The following is a 27,914-nucleotide window of genomic DNA, read 5'->3' on the forward strand; positions in this document are numbered from 1 at the left end:
CAGTTTTCCCTTCCTAGGTTTCTTTTCCGATCCTTCTTTTTTTTTTTAAACCCTAAAGATTCTCTCTTTTTCTAGGCCCTAGTTCTTTGTTCTTCCACTTCTTGGCTCTTATTAAAAGAGTTGTCTTTTTCTGCTAAAATTATGTGAAAAAATCATACCTGGAAATATATGTGAGAAAGCCCAGGTATGATGATGGGACTGTTAAGAAGTTACAGTGCATTTATTTGTCATTTGGGTTTAACAGGGAAAGCAGGCTGAAAAATTGACGATTGTTCACTGCCAGGGCAGAAAGAAAGATTATATAATCTAGAGGTTATTAGTTCTTGGGTTAGTTGAAGGAAACAATATATTAAGGCAAACACTTTTAAAATTAAAGTATTTGTACTAGCAGGAAAAGAAAAAAAATATTTCTTGATGTCAGTGGCCCACATAAATATGCAAAGCTTTAGAGCTTGTTGTGAGGTGAAGGCTGCTGAAAATGGTAACTTATTGTCCTATAATATTAAAAAAACAGCTGCCTAAACCCAACAAGCAGAAAACCCAAAGCCTGAGTATGGTTGTGTTTGAGGGTCCCAGGACAAGGGAAGAGATGAGAATCTTTACTCCATGTTTCAGAAGGCTGATTTATTATATTATGATATATAATATATTAAAATGTTATACTAAAACTATACTAAAGAATAAAGAGAAAGGATCCATCAGAAAGCTAGAAAAGAAAGGACAGGAATGAAATGATTACAAAAGCTCGTGACTCTCAGAGAGTCCACACAGCTGGAGCATGATTGGTCATTAAGTAGAAACAACTCACATGGACCAATCCAAGATGCACCTGTCGGTAAACAAGGTCCAGACCACATTCCACAGCCATCAGTTGGTTATTGTTTACATCTCTTTTCTGAGGCTCCTCAGAAAGAATAGGAGAAAAATCCTAGCAAAGGATTTGCATAAAAATATCATGGTGACACCTGAGATAATATATAAATACTTTTCCATTTCTGAGATAGGTGCATCCATGTTCATGGGGTTCAGAATTTCATGTCTCCCCCCAAAGAACAGCTTTCTAACCAAAGTGGGCAGGCCCTTGTGTTAGCAGTAGTACAGTGCTTTTGCAGAGCAGGAATTGGCTAAACATGAAGGAAACATGGTACAGGTCCCAGTCAATATGGCCAGGGAGACTTACTGACCACCAGCTAGAGAAGAGCAGGAGCTGGGAGAGGCAGGAGGCAGCTCCTGCCCACTTGCTGAGCCTGGGGCACAGGCAGTGTGACCTGGGAGGGAAGGAAATGCAGCACAGGGGACTCTGACTTGCTCCAGCATGGCAAAAGGTGATCCTCTCCTTCCAGTCCTTCCAGGACCCTGTATGAGCATTGGTTTACACGGCCTTTACAAAGAGACACATTCTTGGAACAGGTGTTCAGATCACCCTGCTCAGTTCCATGGCTCAGCTACTCTATTTTTTTGGCACCTGGAGAGCTGGCAAAGAGGTGTGGGACATTGTAGTAAGATTAATGTACTTTGCTTAGAGAGAAAAGATGACACTGACCCCTCATGATTTCTCTTGGCTGTTCTGCCTTTGAAGAAAACACCAGTTCTGTTACAAGTTTTCTTTTTCCTTGTGGCATGTAATATTTACTTTCACATCAAGAACCGCAACCAAGGACTGTTTCACCAGAGAGATACCTTCTAGGTTTTTATTTGTCCAGAAGGTAGAATTTAGGAATAAACACAATTTAACATCACATACTCTTTTATTTGGAGAGTGTATATGATGTAGATATGTGTAGATATATAGACACAGATATTCATATAGCTATAGATTTAATGTAAGAGACTTCAAGTGAATTTAATACAATGTAAGCAATATATTTTTAGCAAGCTATTTTTTTTTTAAATTCAGATATTAACTATCTTGATATATTTTCATGCTTTCTTTCCTTTCCTAGATTTTTTTCTCTCAAATGGTCATGCAGTGCCACCTAGGCGTTGCTGCAGAGGTTTGCAGCACTAAACTGAAAATGACTTTTCTAAAGAGTTATTAAAGAACTGATTTTCTTCGACTCTTGGGAGGAAGGGTGGTTATGTTGTTCCCTCCTACCCTCCCTCAATATTATTCTAACATAATTTGTTCATAGAATATTAAAAAATTTTACATTTGTGTAGTTTTTAAATTTTAGAATGCTCATGTTTATTACTATGGCATAAAAAACACATTTATCTGAACAACATACGAAGTTACCAAACTTCCAAAATTCCACAATTAAGAAGTGATGCTTGAGAGAGGCAGTTAAAACAGATATGGATGAACACAGAATAATAATTTCCCTCTACACGGTAGGAGAAAGAGGTTGCTTACACTTCAGCCACAGGAAAATGTGAGTGTTAGCAGGAACACGTGGCAGTAACACAGCTACTCCTTGGGGCTGATCCTGCAGTTAATAGAAGGACATCCCCCAGCCCAAACAACAGCAGCCATATGGTCAGCCTCAACCTAAATATGCAGGTATAATGCAATCATAAGAGCAGCTTGAATGGTTGCTTTTCAGGTCTTGAAATAGGGTATGTCTTGTCACAGGTTGTATGAAAACTTTTATGTTTTTCTGTGGATCTGCATCTCAAATGCTTATACAATCAGCATCTTCATCTAAGCAATCGAAAGGCAAACCAAGCAAAAATTAGTGGGATTCCAGTGTGTAACAGCTACAGAGCACAGTTTGGAAACACAGACATCAAAGTCTTAAAAACAGAAGCGTTAAATAAATGATGTCTCCTTTTGTCCTTAAATATAAATAGATATTTTTAAACTCCCTAATTCTGGGGCTACTAATGCATGACTTTTCCATTTGTAGAGTGGAAAGTGATTGTATATCCTGGATCAAAACATTTTCCCTTCAGAGAGAGGGTGAATTAACAGATTTTTGCAGAGGAGTCATTTTGTACAGGTTTTTGGGTGCCCTCTAGAGTATGTAACAGATTGAAAGAGTAAAGCACGATACTAGTTCAAATTCAGGTCCTTTAATAAATGAATAAGGGCTAATATTTCATAACCAGTACTGTCCATTTTATCTGACTTTTAGACTTTTTATTGATAATGGAATTTTTGAAAGGCGAGTATAAAGAAGTGTCTAACACAAAACAGCTTCCTCCAAAAGCTGAGAAACTGCATGCAGATATAAGAAACTAATCCATTGAAAATCTAACCAGACCACAAAATAGGGGGTTTTTTTTCTTTATTATTTGACCTGTTCAAGACGATCCTCTTCTTTTAAGCAAACATCCTTAAAAATGCTTTTAGTATCACCTGGTGGTTTATAACATCTTGAAGAATATCTGTGTGAAAACATACAAAAAATCAGTGGATGGCACTGTTGGCTTGCATGTAGAGAAGCATCTCCTAAATTATAAAATTTATATGGATTTTAAGGTTAGCTATATATATATACGGATTTGTGTTTGCCTAGTACTTTACAAATTTTTCTCCATTTGAGCAAATCCATTTTTTAAAAAGTTTATTAACATGCTAAAGCCTCCAAAATTAATAGTTACCTAATTCTGAAATTTTGTAGATAATTTTAATCAGAAAGTGTTTGGACTAAGTATTGGACTGAACGAATCATTCCTTACAATCACTGCAAGGAACATACTAGGTCTTGCAACAATGAAAAATTACTGATTTTACCTCTTTAGTCTATAAGCACAAAACATGAAAGTTTAGTTTATTGAAACCTTGTACATAACTCTACTTTTTCTGACCTACAGATCACCTTAGGATCTTACTCATTCAGGCTCCAATCACTTTGTCTTCACTGATCACAAGTTCCCTTAGAGCCCATGAGCTCTCTTTGAAACAGGGTAAGACAGAGAAAATGATGTTTCTGGAAAAACGTCATGTGGTTGGGGTTAAGAGGCAGCACCAACCTGGTGACAAAGCAATTGCTTTCCCCAGATCTCAGGGGTCTGAGATAATTTGATTCTTGTCAGCATTTATTCTGTGCTGCAGCTCAAGCACTGCATGCCATAGGGAGGGGGAAATCTTCCAATCTTTCTGCTGTGGATCATATGGGTAGGTGAAGGGAAAAGGAACTGCCAGGCTCCTCTGCCATGAGGAGAAGCTGTGGCTTCCGTCATTCACAATGGAGTTAATTCCACTGAAAAGAAGCACACCTGAAAGTTGTACCTTGGCTTTGAATGCAAACCAAACCACCAAGCAGGTGTCAACCTTAGTTTGAATGGACAAAATGTTGTGCACTCTGAGAGCCTGCTCACAGAGGAAAGATAAAAGTGTTTCTCTCTGTGTGATGGTTGGACCAGGAAAATGAAGTGGGTTGTGTCTGTGCTTTGGCTTTAGAGCAGGATTTGCAAACATGTCAGCCAAGGGTTCTCCTCCTGGGTGAGCCCCCACATAACGTGGCAATGGCACCAAAAGTTCATAAGCAGCCCAAAACTTACCTCCTTGTTCTGATGGTGTGGCACTTACCTGAGGGGGTCCTAACCTACGATGAGGCCACATGGAACTAAATCAGGAAACCTGCTAAGGCTCCCAGAAGCTTGGGACACTTTAGAATGCCTGTATGATAATTCCAGCTTTATGGAAATACATCTTAAGGGCCAGAACAAGTAAGTGCTGAACACAAGAGAAAGATTCCCTCTGAAATTAAAGGGGTCCCTTTGTCCTCAGTCCTAAATTCCAGTTGGATGGATATCTAGCTAGGGGCAGAGGGAACAGACCTTCTTATTAGAGTTTTTGCAAAGATATTTGTGATGTTACATTTTACTGAAACTGAAATTTTAAAACTATTTGTTTTTTTAAGATGGAAAGAAAACTCCCACCCGTATTTTTTCAACTGAGTGCTGTAACTCTAATACTCTGTACCAGTCAAGACCTTAGAAAGCAGAATGCAGACAGGGACTGAGTAAAGGTTTGGGGGTTATTTTCCATTCACTTGCTGTGGAGCTTACCCTGCCTCTCTTAAATTGAAAATAATATGAGTTAAAACACCCTCTAAGGGACTTCTGTTTTGTGACTCAAAGGTCTTGAAGGAGTCTTTTATCATGTCAGATAACACATTTCTGGCTTGTCTGCTGCATCTACACTTTTCATCTAGGCACCCAGGGTTGTCATGGCTACAGTATCCATACTCTGAAAAATAATAAATAAATAAAATCCCCTTGATCAGAGTAGAGGAAAATAATATTTTTTCTGAGTACATGAAAACCAGTTTTCCACACTTACTTTAAGATTAAAATTTCAAATTATCAGAATTGTGTTGCAAATTCAGTTTTATGCCCCCAAATGTGAAGCTGTGAACATGGGTGCATCTAGTCAACAACTGAACTCACAGCTAGGCACTGCTGGAATAACAAGAAACACTGAACCTTCAAATAGATCATGAACGGCATCTGTTTGTGTTATCCCATGAAGAGAAATCTCCCCCAGAAATTTGGTAGGGCTTTTTATGCAGAAGGGGCCAAGATTCCTTAATCATGAAGATCAAATATTTGAAGATGCAGGCAGCAAAAGATTTCTTCAATGTAAGTAACATGGGAAGTGGGGACAGAGTCTGTGGTGTAACTCCATTAAAAATGGAGAGATTCAGCTTCAGGAGTACAATTAAAAGGATGTGTTTCCAAATGTAACGTCAGAATAATTCTGCTGACCAGTAGATGACTCTGCTTTGAGCCAAATCTTCTAGCCTCGGGGATTGAAAAAAAAATGTCACAGAGATTTAATTCTCTCACTATTGAATTCTGTAAAGCTATAACTACTATAGATTGACAAGAGCATTATTTTGATGTAAGTTTACATGGAGCATTGTGCCTTATCAGACAAGGCAGACAGTCCCCGCTGCCTCCCTCACTCCTGGCTGTTGGGAGGCTTTTGTGAAACTCACTCTCCTTGTCACGCCATCCTTTCCCTGTGCCTGCTTGCAGAGGTCTCCACTTGAGTCCCACAGCCAAATTCTTACCTCAGTTGTGCTGTTAATAAAATGCCTTATGTGGTGCATAAGATTAACTGCAAATAGGGTGTGCAAATTGCACAGTTTGCCCTTGCTTGGTGCCATTCTTCCCATAATGTTCAGAGGAAGCCTGCTTACATTACTGGTTGTCAGAGTGTTTCTGTAAGGTCAGACCCTGGCTGCCACGATGCTTGTATAGATTTCTTCCTTATTTAAATGGAATGGCTCCTCTCCCCTGTCAAATATAAACAATTCTGCCCTGGATATTGTCATAGGTGTCTGATTCTGAAAGATTTCATTTCTTGTTGGCAATAGCAAACCTACTTGCTAATACAATTTAGTGGAGTTTTAATCAGCAGCACTAGGCTGCTCACAGAGCAGCTCCCAGACATCTGCCATACATTTCCCGTCTCTGACAGGACTTTTCCCAAGGCACATGCCATTTATCAAGGAAGGCATGTGATGCTGTCTCTTACTAAAACCTGTTCTCTTAATGCATGTGTAATGAGGTGGCTAATGCTTTGTCAGTAGGAGTGCCCAGCCTTAATAAATACTGACATGAACTAAATGATATCTTAGGCTTTGGAGTTACCCTGAAAAAAAAACAAAAAACAAAAAAAACCAAAAAAACCAAACAAACCAAAACCTCTTACATATGTATCTGAATGCAAACAGAAGTTTCCAAGTATGATTAAAAATTGAATATTTTTGTTTAAATATTTTTGCTGCTCTCTGTTAATCATATGAAAACAAAACAGGAATTTCAGTCTCTTCCGGTTGTAGTAATATTAACACAAAGAAGTTCACAACACCTATGCCCAAAGAATGCATTATAACACGACATTGTAAAGCTAAAAGTAAACATTTACAGAAAGGAAGAAATAGTTAAACACAATGTATAAGTTCAGGGGGAAGACTATAGTTATCTGGCCAATAGCCTTTTTCAGCTCAATACTGCAGACAGAAATTCTCATCGACTTCTGATTTTTGTGTGTTCTGAGAGAACTACAAATTCTTGCCTTCTGCTATAAGCAAGAGGCTTGAACCTAAAATGTTTTTAAAGGCAGTCTTTCGCCTTCTCTCTGATAATCAAAACACATTTTCCTTCGCTTTCTTTTTTCTTAGAAGGCCACACCACTGACTGTCCACCTTTGCTGTGCAACATTTCTGCAGGCTAAAGCTGATGTTGGGACCACACAGTCCCCCAAATCCAAAAGCCCATTATGCTGAGCACTGCCTTCTCCAGTTGCATGGAGAACAGCTCTGCATTTATCCAGAACCACATCCTGTGATTTTCCTCTTTTTTTCTGGGTTTTTTCTGCAGCTATTGACCACAGGCTGCTTGGAATGGACAGCTACAGCCCCACTCAGTGATTTTAACAGTAGAAGTCCAACATAGTTTTGGACATAATGTTTCTTCCTGGGAAAAACTACTCCACCACAAACAATTTTGTTCAGCTAGGACTAGGGTCTCTTACTCCCTTCATCACAAAACACCTATGTTTTTTTGTAAAAAAAACCACCCATGTAAAACGCCAAGAGCCACAGGCATGTGCCTCATGTTCTCCTTGAGATGGCATGCAGGGCTACAGCCACCAGCTTGGTTTAGGACCCTGGACAAGCTGCTTCACTGCTGAGAGTTATTGTCTGTGAAACTGGAACAGTCTTTGAGACTTCATAGCCATCTACCCCTCCCTCCACAAGAACACCCATGTTAGCAATTAACTGATCTGTGTGTTTACAGGATTAAAGGATCTGGTTTCTCTTACTAGGTCAGTTTACTCTGCTGTAATTAGCCTTATCCTCTTCTTACAATTAGTGTCACACCAAAGCCTCAGAGCTTAACATGGGCCAAACTCTGGGAGTGATCAAATTCGTATCTCACAGGTTGAGATACGAATTCAATTGAAAAGAGAGTCTATAATGTTGTATAACCCTGTGTGTTCTATTTGAACACATACAAGACACTTTAAAATGGTAATTTAGGCTTGAATGTAAGCAATTTACCCAACACAGGGGTGCTGAAAGTGCATAGGAGTTTCCAGAGAAACCTGTGTGAAGCACTAAAACAGGGGAGCACACAACCCACTGCTGAATGACCTACCTTCACTTCACTGGAGCAAGCTGGCTAGATGTTAGCAAGGTCTGATTTGAAAGCAAATATACCACCAGCAGGGTTTATGGATGTGCTGGAAAAATCAATCCTTCTAATACCTATTTGTACTGATGCTCTGTTCAACACAGTCTGGAGCTGCACAACCTTTGCTTCGTGATTGTCTTGAATGATTTATCACTTACCTCTCTCTTTGGATAATTCTTCACTCCAGTATTACCTGTCCCACAAAAGCTAAGCCACAAGCAGCAAACTGCTTAGCATGATAGCATGTAAGAAGAATTGCAACTGCTGTGCTCTCTGAGTAAGGAGGTGCTGAGAGACCGTGCTCTATCACCAGCTGTTGGACACATTTATCGGTCATCACGTAATCTGTGTTGCTCCTTATGACAGAATAATAGCTCTGTACTGTCTCTATACATAATCAGAGATGATGCCCATGTGTAGCATATCATCCTCCTCCCACCCAATACACTTGTGGCTGATGGCAAAAAGTGCCAACATAACCCAGTCCTCTCCTTGCAAGGGAATGGGCTCAGCAGAAGAGCCAGACCTCTTGGTGCTTCATCTGACACCTGAGCTGGCTGTCATCCCCCGTGTAGCAAAGCATCACAGCTTCTGATTCTTGGGCTTTAATTTTACCTTGCCCATTTGGAGTCACTGTCCTAGCTTGAAAGCAGCTGCAGAATCTAATGCATCAAGGATCTCACTCACATATCAGAAAGAAGTCAAAACTTTTCAGGATTAAACCATTCCAGTTAAGTTTAATTTCCCTAACCTTCCTTAATTTTTGGTTGTCCTGTCTTCAGGTTAGTTAGCTCAAAATACTCCAAGTCTATAAAAGACTTTTGCTGTGTTTCTGTAACTTCACAAAAACAGTAGATGAACCAATAGCAAATTTAACTTATCCAAAATTTGTCTAATCCATTGCTTTAACTCTTCTGTGGTGTAGCACTGGACTGCGGTTAATAGATAACAATAGCTGGAAGCTAGGTTGTAAAATTCAATATTATGTTGTTAAAATGTTGAATATCTGCAATATAAAGGAATTCTTGAAGAAAGTGATCACATGTAGATTAGATGATCTGCCAGTCAGGTAACCACCAGCAACTGGAAATCAGCTATGGTTAGACCACTCACTGAGCCTCATGGGTGTTCCATGCACTACTCCACAGCAGCTGAGAGACTGACCTATGGATGAAGGCCTGTTCTTCACAGCAGGGAAGGGTTATCTGTCTGGTGCTTTTGCAGCTCCTTTCCTTTTTGGTGTCCTCTAAAAAAGGCATTTAAAACAAGGTTAACAACACCCTGTATTGACAGACACAGAATTCAAACCACTCAAAAAATTATGAGAATGATCAGAAGACAAGGTGTTATTTTCTTTTGCTTTCTGTAACAGAAACAGTCTGTAGCGTAATATACTTGGTCTCCATGTACACTTCCCATATTTTTGCAGTTTATTTTTATTACAATTAAAAAGTTCTTACCATTGGAGATATTCCATCTCAACTAACCACCTGCTATCTAGTAATTCTTCTTATTTTCCTAAACAAACTAGATGTGAAAGGCTGGTCACTTTATACGTTCTATTACTGTTACAAATCACTCAAGCAAAATATAATCCTATTCAGGAGGGATCAGGCTTAGTCTTGAAAATTAGGAAAAATTAATTTCATTACACTTTAAGTCAAAAAATAGCTGCTGAATCTGATACTATTTCTTAAAATGAAATCCGTGAAAGTCCCAGATTATTTTGTTCTATGCACCATCCTTTCTTCTTTTCCCCCTTCCCTCCAGTTCAACAAAATACTGGTGTTTACTCTCACAAGGAAAGATGCTGGCAAAGAGCACAGAGCTTCAGAAGCAAGGCAGCGGCTCAGACTCATTTTTGTGCTATACAGCTACAATAATTCTGAATAATAAAAAACATAATAAACCCATAAGTATACATACAATTGTAGTTGCTCCATATCATCCTTCTCTCTGCACTCAGTAGATCTGTCTTGTTAACAGTTATAGCCGCTTCTCATTTTCCCCTGTTCTTCCACCAAGTTTCCACAGGGAGCACTGCTATGATCAAAGCAACATAAAGACTTTTGGCCTGTATGGATTGGATCTGTATTTGGGGACTCCTCTCCTGCCCTCAGTCCTCATGCATATCAAGAGGAAAAGATATTTGGCAAAATCTTCACAAACTTCACAGCTTGGTACATGCAGTGAAGAAAAAAACTGCTGTTTCCACAGCATCTGTAGACTTTTATTGTTATAGACAGGAGAATCAAGAGGCAATTATTTCCCCATTTTTAAAATCTTTTGATCACATAATTAATAAATCCAGGAGACTCTTGCAATTGTTCTCATATTCTGTTCAAATAATCCAAAAGCAAGGCACATTTATACTGTGCAAAATCTCTCCTAGCTAGTTTTGTGTAGGACTGCCATTAAGGTAATTATCTTTCAGACTGGCTACAATCAAGATGACAAATCTTTAAAACTGCAAAAAAAGCACAGAAAGTAAAATTGAGGGTTTTTCATTTTCATCATATTAACTGGAGATTTTTTTGCTGCTCTTGCTTTGTATCCACGGTGGATATTTTGGGGGAAAGAAAATCCTGTATTTTCTTTCTCCAAGTTAAGCACATTTTAATTTAAGCCATGTAAAAATCCACTAAGTAGCCATAATTCATAGCTACAAAAAGATACATATCCACCATATTTTACAGCAACAAGTCTATTTAGTTCATGATCATGCAAATCCTTGCTGAAGGAACTGTAAGAAATTGTGTGGTAACTTCGGGAAACAGGCTAATGTACTCTCAGGTTCTGTTTGAGCAGCATTAGGAACTGTACTGCTTTTTCTTTGACCTCAGCTGAACGGAAGTAACAAAATACTGCTGTTAAACTTTTTCAATAAATGAACTTTCCGTGCTTCCCTGCTGACTTACTACTTCATGGCAGAATAAACAGCTTCAGAGTAGGTACAAACAACTCAATAGAATTCATATCTAGTTGCATTAAGTACCACAGCCAAAAAGCTGTGAAGAGTTACATCAGCTGTCTGACATAAGTACTAAGAAAACACAGCATATGGATACTTGCACAATGAAGCAGAAATAAATTTCCATTTTGAAAGCATCATCAGGAAACAGCTTGCTGGCTAGAGGAAAGTGAAATGTTATTTTACATTTTCTTATTGCAGCAACCAGATGTATTTAGCTGCCATAATGGCAGCTATAACTGGTTACAGGACATATTTTATTGTTTTATTTGACAAAGCACCCTGAATGATATTTAAAATGAAGGCAGCACGGAGTACTTTGCATTAAAGAGAAGACTGAGGATGTTCAGAGAATTAGGAATGAGTAGCTTTGTAAGGGCTGTTATCCAGGCTTCTGAACAGGAGTTGGACTTTACAACTTCAACATGCATGCACCAGGAGCTTTCTTTAGTCCCAATTCAGAGTTTGTTTAGAAATGCTTAATAGCACCTTTGAAACTTTAATCCAGGATTTTAATCTATAACTGCATTAGCCTTACTTGAAGAAAATGACCTTTGAATGCAGCAACAAGACAGGTTTTTCCCTAGCATCCCAATAGCCATGCCTTCTTTTAAACCATGCTGAACAAACTTACCAGCCCATTTCAGCCACACAAGGTACTACAATGAAACCCCAAGCTCCCTTTTCCTTCTCTCCCCTTTTTATTTAATCTCTGACAGCACAAACAGGTCAGTTTGTATCAGCTGTGAAGGCACTCCTATTCTGGGTGGAGTGTTGCCACTTTCAGCTGTAACTGGGAGTGTGTGCTGCTGCTGGTCTCCCTCCTGAGCCGGCACAAGCAGCTCATTGTAGATCAGCTGGCTGGGGCTGGAGGAGTGGCACTCTCAGCTGCTCACTGCATCCAGCTGTGCTCCAGCTGCTTGAGTTATTCTGTGATCACAGCTCACACAATTCCTGAAAGGGTGACAATAAATCTACTCCATCCTGTAACGAAAGGAAGGAAAATGGACAGGTGAAATTTGATAGTGATGAAAAAGAAAGGCTCATGACACAAGCAGATACCAAATGACAATATAATAATAAAACAATTCTAATATAACAATAAAAGAATCCACTCTTGCAGTAAATATAAAAAGCAAATACTTTCATTTCACAACATTGATTTCCCTTTTTTATTATGTGTGGTCAATGTCCAGGGCCTTGCCTTTGTGTTTTTGTATTTTAGCTATTTCCTCTAGCACTTTATTGCAGAGAACATCATATAAAGTGACATTTATTGTTTCTGGCTCTCTTTACTTATATTCCTCAGATCAGCAAGGAGAAAATGAAGTTGAATCACTGGAGGAAACCCCACCGGTTAAGTTCATTCCTCTCATGCCCTTTTTTTTTTTTTTTTTTTTTTAATGGCTGTTGGTATGAACCTTAAATGTCTGTAGATGACTGCATTTCATAGTAGCTAGTGGTCCTTGATGTATGGAATATACATTTTGCACCCTGTTACACACCTGGCTTTTGGGCTGGACCAAGGAAAAAGCTGGAATTGTCCAACTATTCCAAGTGGCTGTGAATTTGCAGGTACATCCCATAGTGTACAAGGTGAGGAAAGTACTTAAGACCTCCACAGGTTGTGCTTGTGGAGGAAAGTTCAAAAGCCTTTCCTTCAGCATGAAAGGAAACTGGAGAAATACTATTTTACTGAAAGAAATATCAACACTGGGACTGATATTTTAAGGTGCTCTGCAACTTCAACCCACATTCATTGTTATAAGAGGTCTGAATGCCCCACACTTCAGAGAGCCTGAAATGACATGGTATGATGTGGAAACCATCAGTTAAAAAGTAAAACCAAACTTTGTAGGAAGAGAGGAGGAGGAGTTCTGACTTTTTGTTCTCCTTCGCTTTCTGATGTCCTCTTGGCATGATGCAATGAGGTGGCAATCCCTTTCCAGGACTTCTGCAAAGTGTATGCCCAAGTTCTCACATAGGCAAGAATAGCCATTCATTGAGAACTGGAAGGCATATAGTTAAGAACTCAGTACACACTCTGTTTTAGTAAGAAACAGAATTAAAAGTAATACAATAATGTGCTGGATATAAATGACAGCTGACAGGAAAATGAGAACAACTTTCATGTTTTTATTGCTGCCTTAGAAGCAATTGATAAACAGTACACTTCATATATAAATGAGCATGTGTCAATATATGACAACAAAAATAAATTACAGTGACATAGTATTTAACTTTACAAGGTTGTACAAAATTTCCAAATATGAATAGATTTCAACTTAAAAATTTGAAATAAGTTAAAACTTCAACTATTCTGAAGACTTAAAAATATACATACAGTTTCACTCAATCACATCATTTACAGTATGATTTTTTAAGCTGTTTATTCTTATACACCCATATATTTTTGACTGTATTAGTGGAATATATCCTGCTATATGCAGCTTTGCTGCAGTGGGATAAAGGGGTTCCCTGAGGGCACAGAACAGGCTTTGAGTGTTTATATTTTAAATAATTTTATTACATATATCAGCTAGAAATATAAACCCAAAGTGTTATTTATCTGTCCTATAATGAGAGACTGATTTATCTGCTCTTTCTAGAATTTCCATTGATGCTAATGAGAATTTGGAAGAGAGCTTAACAGCGGGATTGAACTAAACTAAGTTTGTTTAGCCAGGATGAATTAGGTCAAATCATTTAATGAAATATTTGAAGAATATCTGTTTAGTATTAGATGTCATTATAGACTCCATAGCTAGCCCTGGCTATGCACCGGCATATTTGCCTCCTCAATTAATAGGAAAATGTATTTGATATGGTACTTTTATGTAACGGGATGGATTACGGATTGGCATTTTTAACACTTCAATTATATGCACATGATTACTTTATTAATATTATGAAGATTAAAAACATTTCCCAAAACTCCTTGGCTGTTGAGTATGTGACAATTGAGAATTCCAAGGGTCTAATTCAAGCTGTAAAATAAGGTAAGATGGAAGAAATTAATACTGTGGCTGGATCACTCCTGATAACTTAAACTAAGGCTGGTGGAAACTGACTCTGTGCACCAACAAAAAGGCAAAGGCTTGTCAATTCAGAAACCATTAGTAAGAAAACAGATAAAGGAAGAAATTTTAACAAACTGGCACATGTGACAAAGTTGCTCAACGTCAAATACACAGGAAGACACTTGCGCAGAGGTGGGTCTTAAACTGACTGCGATTAATTTGGTAAGAAATAAAAAAGAAATCCAAGATGTCTATTTGTGAGACTGAATTTTCTCTTCTCTGAATATGTTAAAATACCTATCAGAATGCTGCACCAGTAATCCACAATCTTTCCTCCAAACAAATAAATGTTCTGTGTACATCATTTAAATGAGAAAGGAAGAAAAGGAGTCATAAACAGGCCAGAGCTGTGCAATTCCCCATTTCCATTTTTCTCTAATGTTATTGGTAATAAAGACCACTGCAGTCTACAATTCAGCTGAAAATTATTTTAGAAGCCACTGTTTTTGTTGTTTGAATATGCTGTCATTGGGCAGCAGGAAGGAGGAAGGGAACTGGAAGGAGATACGCATACATACATACATACATATATATATGTGTATACACACACACACACACACACACACACACACATACACACACACACACACATATACGTATGAAAATGGATGGCTGGGGGTGGTTTGCTCTGTTTGCTCTATGTTTTCCAAGAGAATTTATTTGCAGACTCATCCCGGGGAGTGCAAGGTGAGGGCACACAAGTGAAGGTATGTTATGCTGAAGGGAGGCCACACAGTCCAGCCCAACACTATGGTGCAGGGGCCTGGCTGCCTCCTCCTTTTCTGGGGAAAAATGTTCATTTCAGAAGCACAGAGGGAACCTTTCCCTCTGGAAAAGCCAGCTGGAGCTGGGCTTGGATCAGCCCCCAGAAAAGGCTGTTTTTCACCGTCGCTAGGAGAGCACAGAGCAATATCACTGAGCAACAGACTGGGTCATTAAGTGAATTAATAGCAGTCAAAGAATATTGTAGTATATGACTGGAATCAACATTTCCTTCTACAAATCCACACCTAAGGGGAGTCCTCCCACACTGAAAGGAAGGACAGTTTCCCTGAAGGAAAGCATCTACATGATGAAGACTTCAAAACGCTTTCTAGATTGTTTGCCTCTCTTGTAACTTGTAATCTCAAATTACTTCAATCAAAACAATTACATTTCTCTTAATTGATTGTTCTGTGTTCTGCCCCTGTTTTGGCTCCTGAGAGGAAAAAATAACATGGAAATATATCTCAAAAGTTCAACCAACATCTAGCAGTTATGTAAACCTTACCTCACCGACTGCTTGGCACACAGTGTATTACTGTACAATCAGATATGTCTTTTACATCCCATAATTTGTTTTTATCTTAACTAGCAAGCCACTTTATGAGCAGCAACTAAAGGAATGAGTTTATCTTCTTATATTAATGCAATTGTTATCAGGGGCATACAGGGTAAAAAAAAATTTGTAGATTAGAGTAATGTATTTGCAAGGAAATTTCCACACGGGAAGGTGCCACCTGATTAGTTTTCTGTGGAGAGTTAAAAAAAAGAAAAAGAAAAAAAAAAGAAAAAAAAAAGGTGTTAAAGCATCTTGGCAGGAGAAAATCTCTTAAGAGCACAATGTTCCACCGTGATAGTTCAGTGGGAGCCAAGTTTTGACAGCACATTTTGGGCTGATACCCATGCAGTGAAAGGAGAAATGTGAGCTCTCGTGGGACACTTGACCTGGACTGATCCATTGATTTTTCTACCAACACGCATCCATCCACCTTCTGCCCTCAGGACTGCAATGGTGGCAGTCATGCCAGAGAGGAGAATAAAGCATTTGAGTCTCTCTCAGTACATCTTCTCTTTTATTAGATGCAAAAGGGAAAGCTCCTCTACAACACTGAAGCCAAGGAAAACGATTGCTCTTCATCGCTATCTGCCTGTACTCTTCCAATTACTGTGCTAGTGTTTTGCAAACTGCTGTCAATATGAGCTAGGGCCAATTATTCTTTCTGAGTGTTTACCAAGACATAGAATTTAATTACATGGCAGAAAAATTGCTGCACAGTAAGGTAGGTGTAGCAAAAAAAGATCAACTTGGCCAATAATTTAAAAAATGCTAATGTTCTGTCTAGTCCCAGAATGGGTAGCTATGACTAGATCAATAGACACCAGATTTTGAGTGAATGCTCAAGCACTGTCTTTTTACACAGCAGAAGTTGAGGGGCTCTTTCCAACGGTTTCCTTTTGTTTTATGAATTTACAGTACATTCAGCTCTACTGGTTTTGATCAAGAAAATCAGTTTTATAAGGCATAAAATTCCAAATTCTTTTTAATGACGTCTATTTCTGAGACAAGTACTGCATGAAATTTCTTCATATATTTCAAAATCAGAATGCAACAGGCAAAAGTCAATTTATTTAAAATTGTCAAGCCATAAAACTATGTATTCAGATATTGTCTCTGGGCCTTTTTTTGCTCCATAACCAGCAGAACAGAAAGTTTTCAAGTAATAGGAACATATCAGGAAACACATAAAATATGTTCATCAGATTCCTGCAATGTTATCTCTATTTCTATCACAAAAATACCCGCTATCTCCAAATAGAAGCAGGAAGCTTATGGCTCTTTCTTGTAACAGCTTGACTGGTGTGGCCCACACCCTTCCTGCTGGGGGGTGGCAGGGGCAGGAGTTCAGCTGCAACTTCCTGTGAGGCAAAAGTCCCATGACTGCTGGTCAGCTTTGAGGCAGGAGCAATTGAGTTAAGAGGCACCTGGGTGATGGGACATGTCTAGAAACCCAGGGATTATTCATATTAAAAATATGACATCTTCACTGACATCGTCTAACACCTACAGCTTACAACTGAAAAACTTCACATTATATTTATAATTTTCTTACTTCTTTTGGAAAGCAGTAAATTGTACTTCAGGCTTTTTACAGCTTTGACTAAGAGCTCTTGTGTGCACTTGGTACATGGACTTCAATGATCCATCCTTATGCAGCTTCCTTTGGAGAGCAGCTGTCCATCCTTAGTCTTTATATTTCTCTAATGATGGATTCTGTGTCAGTCAATACACATTGCAAAGACTAAAACCCAACATCAAACAAAACCAAAAGTGGCACCTGTGCACATTAGTTTAAGTCTCTTGGCATTTTTCAAGCTGATCCTTCCTGTCTCACAGCAGGAGAAATATGCAACTACGTAATGTAGCTGCACTGATTTGAAAACAAGTGAAAGGACCTGAAAGGACATTCCATCATATTTGGTGAAGGGCGGGGGCAGAGAAGGAGATAAATCCTGTTCTATCCTTCACACAGAGGATTTTGTTCAGATTACCCTATGGCCAAGAAATCACATTCATTTTGAATAAAGGAACAAAAGTTTCACTCAGCTATACTTCTACAGCCTGAAGCATGGAAAATTTTGGTCCTAATATCACTTGTAAAAAAAAACATCATTAATGGCAATATGAGGCAAGCAAATGGAATATATTTCTGGATCAGAAAAATGCATGCCATTGGAGGATAAAAGCTGCCTAACTCCAGCTATAGCTGATTCCATATAGCTTTGCAGATGCAAAGAAATGACATATTTATATATTGATGGCAGAGGGTATTGAATAGGTATATTCAATAAATCTATGTGATCGGTATGTTCAATAGGAGGGGAGTGATCTCTGTGAAGGATAGAAGTAATGAGTGGAGAAAAGTACTCAGCATGAGGAAATACAGCACAGGCCTTGTGATGTATCTGCATAAGCAGAGTGCAGCACTGTGTAGGGTTCAAAGTAAATTGGCTCATTCCTTTTGCCCCATGGTGTTATTTAGTCTGTGCCACAATGGTAATTATAATTCTTAATGTGGACACATTAAGCACAAATTAAGGAAGGCTATTTGGCAATTTCCTCCTCCCTTTGGCATCTCTAGAGCAGGTAGTATTTCAGGAGTGACTGCAGTTGCTTTGTTACCCAAATATTTCAATACAGAAGAAAAATAGGCTCAAGGAGACTGGATGTTTTGAAACTGCATAAGGAATCAGATTATTGTCCAGAGACTTTACATAATAGTGAAAAAATTTTCAGATCTTTTGAGTATTTTCAGTAAATTAACTATACCTGTATGAATTAATTGAAAAATAAATTTAAGTTCTGCTAGCACAATAATATCCTGTGCTTCTCTGACTGTTAGGCATGGTTGAGTGATGAATACCAGATCATTTCCAGAGTGATTTCATTCCAGAAAGTGAAAAGTTATTTAACTTTAGTCCAGGAGCGAGAAAGAATCTCCCATAAAATTCCTGGAAAATGCATATGCACCCAGACAAACAAGCCCTGCTTACATATTAAGGGCTTATTATTTAGTCCTAGAGTGCTATAATAAGGATCTCTTCAAGGAGGCCTGAGTGGGGTGTCAGGGTGCTCTGCCAACAGTGTGGCTGATGGTGATGTGTGCTGTTGGCTCACAGAGTCATTCATACACTGAACTTTTTTGGGCACTGTTTATATGTGTTTATTCACCCTTATGCAAGGAGGATGTGCACATCCATAAAGCCTTTAAATGTCTTGGGGTTTTTTCCACAGTTTCTGCCAAGTTACATAAATTTTATAGCTTCACTAGCTTGGAAAAAAATTTACCTCTCCTCACCACCATTAGATTGAATGGTTTTATCATCATTTTCATAAGACACTCCTTTAAGCCAGCATCATACAGTCAAGGTTTTATTGTTTGAAAACTCAGAAGGGGGTGAATGACCTAGATATAGTGGGTATTTCTTAGTCTTACCAGGCAAATGAGGTTTTTAAAGCCTGGAAAATTCCACCCATGGGACTGGCAAATGAAAAGCATTATACTATGCAAAAGAAAGGGCAGAGCACTAGGATGGGATGAGGGAGGATGGTAATTTTTTTTTCTTTTAATTTCTAATGGAAGGAGTGCTGTTCTTACCACAAAGACTTTGCAGTGGTGACTTGCTGTGTTTGTGACATTTGCCTCCAACTGTTTTCATAGTGACTGGATTTCTCTTCCAACTTTGAGAAACTGGCAGTGATGTTCGCATGGACATAGAATTTTCTTACATAAACCTAGCAGAATCTAGTCAAAGAGGCCTTTTCTTCTTATTTGAAAAAAAGGCAGTGTGAGTTTGGGTAATGTTAAACCTAGTGCAGCCTTGATGCAACAGCTCAGTAAGTGAAATATGTTCATGCATTTCTAAATTTTGGGTAATGTCTAAAAAGCCACCTCAATACACTGAAAACACCATATCAAGAAATAAGGACAATACAATTGTAAAATATATGCACTAAGGAAAGATGTGGAAACTTTTCTTGCAGATAAGCAGAGGAGACTTAAGCACAGTTTCAATGTCCAGTTACAACTGATACGGCATCAAATGCAACGTTTACCATGGCTGACAATTTAGCATAAGTTTGTACATACTTCTGTAAACATTGCTCTAGATGTGGTACATCTCTCTGTATGTGCACACACAGTAGAGTCACACATATCCTTCTGAGATATACACAGTGCATGGAGATGTGTTGGTACAATATACACACCACACAACACATGTTGGAACAGGCCATGAAATAAGTAGCATTTAATGTTTTCCCATGTTACCTGTGCTCCTTCCATCAAACAATCTCTGACAGGGATTGGCTCTCTTGAGCCATCTTGATATCTAAAATTAAGCAAAGCATCCTCAAGCATATCTACGAATGCATCTGGAAATAACTACAATGATATTTCTCAAAAAAAAAAAAAAATACAATCTATGTTATGTTTTGAATGTGCAGTGTGAGTGGTGAAGAGAAGTCAAAGTCCCAAATGCCAGTACAGCATAGGTAATGAGTTTGCCAGTTAAGATTGTGAAGAACTGTCAGAGATCTCAAATACTGTAATGCTCAATCTCAGCCAAGTTGCAGTGCCATGGTGTATGAAATGAAATAAACATAGTGTAGAATTTCCATTCACACTCAATTTGTTTTCAACAAATAGCACAACTGCATTATCTCTGCCTTACTTTAAAACCTGAAGTACAAAAACACCCAAGTATCAGACATTACAAATTAGTATTTTGCCCAATACCTTTCTGGCAGCTCAAAAATACAGAAGTAGAAAAGTACAGATGCTATAAATGATCTATGCCTGCTACAAGAAAGAACATCCTAATTAAATGAAGTTTTTAATTCAATGAAAACCGGAATGTCATGCATGCTTTAGCTAAGCTTCCAAACAGAAGTGTTTGGGTATCATGGGAGTGCTGTGCATGAGTCAGAAAAGGCAGCCATCACTATGAACACCTCAGCTCCAACAGACATCTCTGCATACCCTTCGGGCTAACAAGAAGCAACCTACACATATGTATCACTTTGACCTGCTCCCAGAAGCCAGTGCGGTGGTATTTGAATGGGCAAATACAGAAAAGATAAAAAGAATATATAAAATAGAAAACCATAGAGGGTGGAAGCAGATTGTGAATCAAGACAGTAGATTTGCATGGGTCAAAGAATATTCAGAACTACCACAATGAATACATACTGTTTTTTTCAAATTTCCAAATGCATTAAAATACATGATGATTCATGAACTGTGTGAAGTTCAAGCTAATGGGGATTTAGGAGAATATCCCTAGGGACAGGTCATCCTCTGGTCAGGCTGGGTGAAGAGACCATTTGTGGCACAGATCATTTCTGCCAATGAGAAGCTGGCAAATATGAAGCCTTCTCCAGTTGTTTTTGATATGTTTTATACATTGTTAGAAAAGAAAGTATCAGATCTCAACACTTTACAACTTTACAACTCCTTAAATTAGTAAAGTGTCTTTTGATAACATAAGATCAGATAACTTTGCATAGAGGGATTGTGAAAGGAAAAGAAAAAACACCTGATAACAAGACAGGCTTGTAGAGCATACTTTAGCACAAGATTCTAGGAGCCACCTGGAGGAAAATGAGAGTTTAAAATCTCAAATATAAATTGAATAGCGATGCATAGTCAGATGGGTAAGGGGTGAGTGAAAAGCAGTTTACAAATAGTATGACAGTGCTTGACCATCCCTACTGTATATGGGGTAGCATGATGATAACAATTTTTAAAATTATTGATGTTGCTGATTAGGTAAAAAAGTTTAAAACTTCCTTTTCCTTTGGTGTTTGCATTCTGTACAGGCAAACCAAGTGTACTTTGGGATCTCTACTCACTTTTTAGATATATAAGCTTAATAATGAACCAAGACTTTTTAGACTATTCTTGCAGAGTAAGTAAAGAAATATAATAATCAAGACAGCAAAGTAAGAAAATGGAGCTGTACATAATTGAGAAAATTCACCAACTCTCTCAGAATATCTGTGTGCATACTCCCTACTGCCAGAACCCTGTAGGCTATTTATTGTTTAGGTTACACGGATCCACAGGTTTAGATCCTGGTAACTACTCAGGCCTTTCCTACATTTGTTTAGCTTTAGAACAGTGCCAGACTGATTTGCAGTTTACTTTTGTTGAAAGTGTGTTATGCAGGAGTAGGAAAAAGTGCTCCATGCACCATGGCCCCTGCCCTCAGATCTTCAGATCACACATCTCTCACTGCCTATACCAGTCAGAAGTAATAAACTTCTATCACAATTTCACACTGAAAAATCCAAACATATATTATAATGTATTTTGTTGCCTGTTCAGAGGTTGACAGTGATTGGGGTCTATTGTACAAAGCTTTCTCCAGACTACCCATTGGCTCCTGTCTGGCTATCGCTTCTGACTTTTTGGTCCTTTTCATATGGAGTCTAATCTTGTATTATTGCAATTAACAGAGACTGGTCTCTGAAAAGCCAGCTTTCAGTGCTGTGAGGAGAGTTAATGGGACTGAGCTGTTTGTCTGCCATCAGAATGATGCTTTCTGCTGTGTTTCTGACTTAATTTTCCTCAAAAGAGATGAAATATTACACAAGTGTACTTCCTAAAAGTAATTCTGTGTCATTGGTCTTGCATTGTTCTTCTTCTGCAACCTATTACGTGTGCCTGTGTTCATAAATAATATATCCACTAGTGCATACATCTAAAATTTTTGTGTGCATGGGTTTAAAGCAAATACAGCAACATATAAAATACAAATTAAATTGATGCCCACTGTACTTGTAACACAGCCAAATTCTTAATATTTTATAGTGCATATTCCATTAAATAAATAATAATTAATTGATCTATGCTACAATATGTGTGTACATACACATTTTATGATGCCTGTAAATAACATTTTAAAGCCTGTTCACACATCAAAAAACAGGTTGTTTATTTCTCTGTTAGAACAATCCAAGGATTTAACTCTTCCTATTATGTAAACAGTGGTGACAGACGCTTTCAAGGAAGCTTAACTTCAATGAAAATAATAGTTTTCCATTTTAAAATCAATACTAATATACCATAAATCCCCCGATGAACTCTGGCTTCCTTACATGCTCTCACATTTTGTGTGTTAGGGGCACAGCACTACTCTAGATATCAGAATATAATAATATGGCAATATATATAGATATAGATATATATTTAAATGGTAAAACAGTTTTAGGTCAACTTGAGTAATGAATATATTTCAAATATATGCTTCTTTCTATAAATAAAGGTAATTAATTTTCTTTGCAACATGGGTGCCTTTGTATGTGGCTAGAAAACCAGCAAAGCAATTCTGGTATCTTTAGTTCAAAATGCAATTGTGACATAGATGAAGTTTTAAGTTTTTTCTTGGTTGTACTAAAATTGTACTTGCAGTAGAGTTTCAATAAAATTTATGAGATTACTTTAGAGTAGACATTTTAAACAACTCATACAAAAGACAATTTGTTTTAGTGATAAGAAAGCTAGGTATAATCTATTCATTTCTCAAGCAGACCTTTATGAATCACTTTAAAAGGACACTACAGCTGAAGACTGAAGAGCAATATTTATCAACATTAAATAAAACATTCGGTGAAATATGTATAAATATTTCTTTATATGAACATAACACAAAATTAAATAGTTCAGATACACAGACTCCATTTAATATATTTCCACTGTTGTCAAAATCATCTGTAAACACCATCTCACACTGAATACAAAAGCAGCTTTAACATCAGTTCTGTGTTCACAACACTGATGCCCCTTTGTAAAATAAGATACTTGTTTTATTTTCAGCAAAATAAGTCTAAGCAATAAAAAAAAAAAAGTTTTGGTCAGCTCAAAGGAGAATACAAAATAATCTTTCAACATGTAACTAAATCAGATTTAGAGCAACAGTTTAAAGTACAATCCTTTCCCCAGGGGACCTCTGACTTTTACAAATCATATTTGGTGCAGACCACCTCACAAATACCAGGAAATACTGGTCATGTCTAAACTATAAATATTAAAGCCCTTTTAAAATTGTCTTTATCAAAAATTGCCAGGTTACAAATTGGCAATATCACATTTTTCACACCACTGAATGACCTGGTGTCAAACGGATTTAGGAGCACTTCTCCGGATGATTTTTAAAACAGGTTGTGGAAAACAAACACGTTTTAGTGAGCACCCTTCACGTGCAAAAATAAAGCATTTCTTTGAAACAAATCATTTGCATCTGAAGATCACCTGGGCAGACAGTGCAAGCAGCAGGGCTCCACCAACGTTTGTCAGAAAATTGCAACTTGAACTTTCATCAGAAGCTGTAGCAATACTACACACAGGATCTGAGCTGGCTCTGAGAAGAGTGGTGCATCCCCACGGTGCAGCTCAGGACAAGGTGTTGCAGGAGCCATGTGTGCTTCGACAGCAGCACAGCCCCCCCAGCAGGACACGGGGCTGCTGCTGATGGTTGCACCTACCTGGCTGCTGAGCAGCTCCCTTTGAGCATTGGTACTGTGCATCCCAGATCTGGCTTCTCATCATCCTATGCCCTGCCAAGACATCTTCACGCTCTTCCCTGAATGTAGCCTTCAAATCCTTTCCCCTTTGTATCTTTTAAAAAGGAATGATCACTTTGAAAATAGATTCTGTGCTCAAGATTAAGGTTTTACTGTGCAAGTACCCAATTATAAAACTCTGTAAACTCACAGGCTATGTTTTGGTTTTCTTAGTTTGAAATGTGGACACTGTGTTTTGGTTCCAGAGATAAAGTTGAATTTCTGGTGGCAAATAATGAGCTATATACTTATAACGTGATTTTCAGACATTTAAAAAGTTTCAATCACATGTAATCATGATGGAGGGCCCTGTAAAACCTAGAACAATAGGTCACCTCTTTCCTGGTATGTGTGTATGTCAGAGGTGTGAATGTATGCTATGCATGCATACACACTCACACACACACATATAACATCAGCTGCACACATAGATACTCAGAAATCAGGAATCACGGGTACAATTAGCAATATATCAGAAGAGAAGTAGACAGGAAGCTCTACCAGGACAACAAGAGGTAATTTTTCAACCTATACAGTATGTCAAATAATTCCATAATCCTGTTTCACTAGCTTTGCTATATCTGTATGTAACTTGAATTGAAAGTTGTTGGATTCCTTGGAAAAAGAAGAGTTGGGCTAGCTAGATTTGCTTACCTGAGATCCCAGAGTTGATTATAATCAAAGAGCTGGGCAGATCAGTAATGTGTTTATAATTGCTATACAGCTTCTCACAAATTTGTAGGAAAACTTTATTAAATCTTTCACTCCTTAATAAAAATGTTGAAGTTTCTTAGTTTTTGCTGAATGTGGATTGACTTTTATATTAAACTGGATTTATTGAAAGGATAAATAAGCCTGGCAGCTGCTTTCATGTCTTGGTGTTTAAATCATAGAATCAGCACCCTAGAACCACCTTCCTGCCCCAACCCATCCTGTCTCATTCCTATCTTGCCCATCCTGCCCTGTTCCGTGCCATCCTGTTCTGTCCTATCCCATCCCATCCTGTGCCATCCCATCACATCCCTGCTTCGTTATTTTTTTATTTGTTTAAAAAATACTATTCTATGAAGCCTCCCTAGGGATCCGCTTATGAAAAATGACGGACTGCCTTTGCTGATACTGCTGTTTGCGTCGCTTTCGCTTGTCACACTGGCACAGCAGCAGCATCTTGAAAGTGTTTCTGAATGTTTTGTTACACAGTGCATAGCACATGGGGTTCACTGTGCTATTGATGTAGCAAAGCCAATACCCCAGGTGCCAGAAAGTTTTGGGGATACAGCTGCAAAAGGTGTTCACCAGAACCATGATGTTATACGGGGTCCAGGTAATGATGAAGGCAAACAAAATGGCACTGAGTGTCTGTGCTGCTTTCTTTTCTTTGATAAGTGACATTCGTTTTCGTTTCGTGATCTGACTTCTGGTCTTCAAGGCAAACTTTTTTGCCAGGGTTGCTTCCTTAAAGGATAAGGGCAGGGCTGTCGATGTCTTGGTGACTGATGAGATGCCATCAGAAGCTGTGGTTGTCTCTTCTGATTCTGGTTCAATTGGAAGCTTAGTAAAGCTCTTTTGGAAATTTCCACCATCCTGAACACCTTTGGGAGGGTGCAATTTTTTCGTTTTCTTTTCCTTCGATTCTGTGTCAGATTTCTGCAGTTCATCCCCTGACTCATGCAAATCTTCCGAGGAGGGTAGTTTTGTGGAATTGAGGATAGCACTGTGACCAGGAAGCTTCAACACGATTGAATAGATGGCTCTGGTCTCTGCAGCAATGTCTTCTTCATCAGAGGAGGCTGAATTTTCAAGGGAGGCAGCAGCATCATTGTTGTTCCAACTGTCACTGCTGCTATGCTCTTGGTCCCCCTGATCTGTGCTGGGCTCCCAGCTCTTCATTGTGAGCCAGAAGTGGCAGCGTCTGTATTTCTTTCGGGCGGAGCGTTTCATGTTCTGCCGCTGCAGCTCATAGCTGCTGCAGCTCCGGGAGCTGCCTGTCTGGTGCACAAAGCGCGCTGCCTCTGCTTCGCTGCCCGAAGCCTGTAGCCCTGCCAGCTCTTTGGTGCGTTTCTCCGTCTCCTTGTAGATCCTCCAATACAAAATACTCATAATGGTGACCGGCAAATAAAAGGCAGCGATGGCAGTGCCAAAAGTGATGATAGGTTCAGTTAGAAACTGGATGAAACATTCATCAGGAGGCACAGTCCTCTCCCCAACGAAATACTGCCAAAACAAGATGGCAGGAGCCCAAAGAACAAAAGAGACAATCCATGCTAAACCAATCATTACCCCAGCCCTTTTGGTTGTTCGTTTGGCTCTGTATGTCAGTGGCCTAGTGATGGAAAAATACCTGTCAAAACTTATCACAAGGAGGTTCATGACAGAGGCATTACTGGCGACATAGTCAATGGAGAGCCAAAGATCACAGGCCAAGCTTCCCAAAGCCCAGTGGTCCATGATGATGTATGTAGTATAAAGATTCATGGAAAGAACACCGATGATCAAGTCTGCACAAGCAAGGCTCAACAAGAAGTAGTTGTTGACTGTTTTCAGTTGTTTGTTGACCTTAAATGCAACAATCACTAAGATGTTTCCTATGATGGTCACCAGTGCAAGGATCCCAGTGAGGAAAGCAATCAAAACTACTTGCCAGATAGTGTGTCCACCCAGAGGGTCTTTGCTTGTGGCATTTAGGGTCATGTTTGTTGATTCCACAGTGGAGAAAGGAAAACTCTCTGTGGTCTGAGGGAAATCATAGCTGCCAATGAGTGATGCTGCTTCATCAAGGAGTCCTGGTCCATGTGAATCTCTCTTCCAGAAGGAGCTCACATTTGGTAAAAGCAGCGAGGATGAACTGTTGTTATGCATGATCATTGTGGCTCTCTGACATAATCTGTAGCAGAGAAAAACCAAACAAAAATCAAGTGAACAGGTGAAGAAGTTAACTAATTGTCCTCTTACTTGTACATAAAATCCCTTTAGCACTTTGAAAGATGTCTTTTGAAAAGCCAAGCTGCCTGTGACACATTTTATGTCAAACCTGTATGTGACATCCAGACTGTGATTAATCTGAACTCTTTATAGTGATCACATTGTGTTTCCGTATAAACATTCAAATACAGAGGAACCAAAATCCCAGTAGAATTTGAATGCACAGCAGTATTAAAATGCTCCTGAATCTTGAACTCAAAATCTCAAAAATCCTGCAGCCTTGGAAAATTAAGTTCCAATCAGATGAAGCCACAAATCTTTCAAGTTCCAATCAACACTGGCCCCCAGTGCTATCCTGGCTCTAGCAAAGCACAGCCATAGCCTCTCTGCTGTCTCCAGTGATAGCTGATGGTAAACAAAAATATTGTTCTGTGTTTCCTTAAAGTATGGAGATACAAGCCAGCATAATTTCACTGTGTCAAGCTACTCTAACCTGTGAGGCTGCAAACTCTTCCCATTTTCATCTACCTTTCAGCTATCTGAATAAAAGAAGTAAAAGTTCTCATTAGCACTTTTTGCATGTGCCACTATTCATTTTTTTCACGCATATTTTTATGCTTGAACTAAGGATTTTGCACATCTAATGACTTCAAAATTTCTTTGGGGCAACACATGGTAAAAGTTCCTTTGAAATTATGGTCTCTAGAGTCAGGAAAAAAAACCTTTGACAGATGTATGTCAAAGAAATCACTAAACACTTTAGGAAAATAGCAGAAAAAAGCATGAAAGGAATTAATAATTAAGCTTTAATCCTTTTCCCCAAGTACTAACAGAAAATGAAAACATGCTCAGACTAGGAACTTGCAATTCTTTTATTTCTTAGCTTCTCTAGTCAGCTGACTGGATCCTTAGTAATAAATTAATTATATCATCAAGAAGAAAAAATTCAAATAAAAAAGTC

The 27,914-nt window shown here is 38.6% G+C and overlaps 1 protein-coding gene and 1 long non-coding RNA gene across 12 annotated transcripts in view; both read right to left on the bottom strand.

Moving 5' to 3' along the window:
• Positions 1-2,682: 2,682 nt before the first annotated feature.
• LOC135298132 (uncharacterized) lies at positions 2,683-11,828 on the bottom strand. 2 transcript variants are annotated; one of them, XR_010360119.1, is made up of 4 exons: positions 11,700-11,828; positions 10,021-10,137; positions 9,259-9,340; positions 2,683-3,327 (listed from the first exon to the last, which is right to left on the bottom strand). It is a non-coding gene; the product is annotated as an uncharacterized LOC135298132 (long non-coding RNA). The 2 variants fall into 2 exon arrangements; XR_010360118.1 differs by lacking the exon at positions 2,683-3,327 and having other exon boundaries at positions 6,838-9,340.
• A 1,358-nt stretch (positions 11,829-13,186) lies between these two features.
• CHRM3 (cholinergic receptor muscarinic 3) overlaps positions 13,187-27,914 on the bottom strand; it is a 272,242-nt gene continuing 257,514 nt past the window's right edge. For all 10 annotated transcript variants that reach the window (XM_064413737.1, XM_064413738.1, XM_064413736.1 and 7 more), the window contains one exon: positions 13,187-26,915. In XM_064413737.1, the coding sequence (XP_064269807.1) occupies positions 25,094-26,915 (1,822 nt within the window). In that variant the 3' untranslated portion in view covers positions 13,187-25,093. The remainder of the gene's footprint in view (positions 26,916-27,914) is intronic.

The sequence above is a fragment of the Passer domesticus genome, chromosome 3 (genome assembly GCF_036417665.1).
Source record: "Passer domesticus isolate bPasDom1 chromosome 3, bPasDom1.hap1, whole genome shotgun sequence".
NCBI classification, from domain to species: Eukaryota; Metazoa; Chordata; class Aves; order Passeriformes; family Passeridae; genus Passer; species Passer domesticus.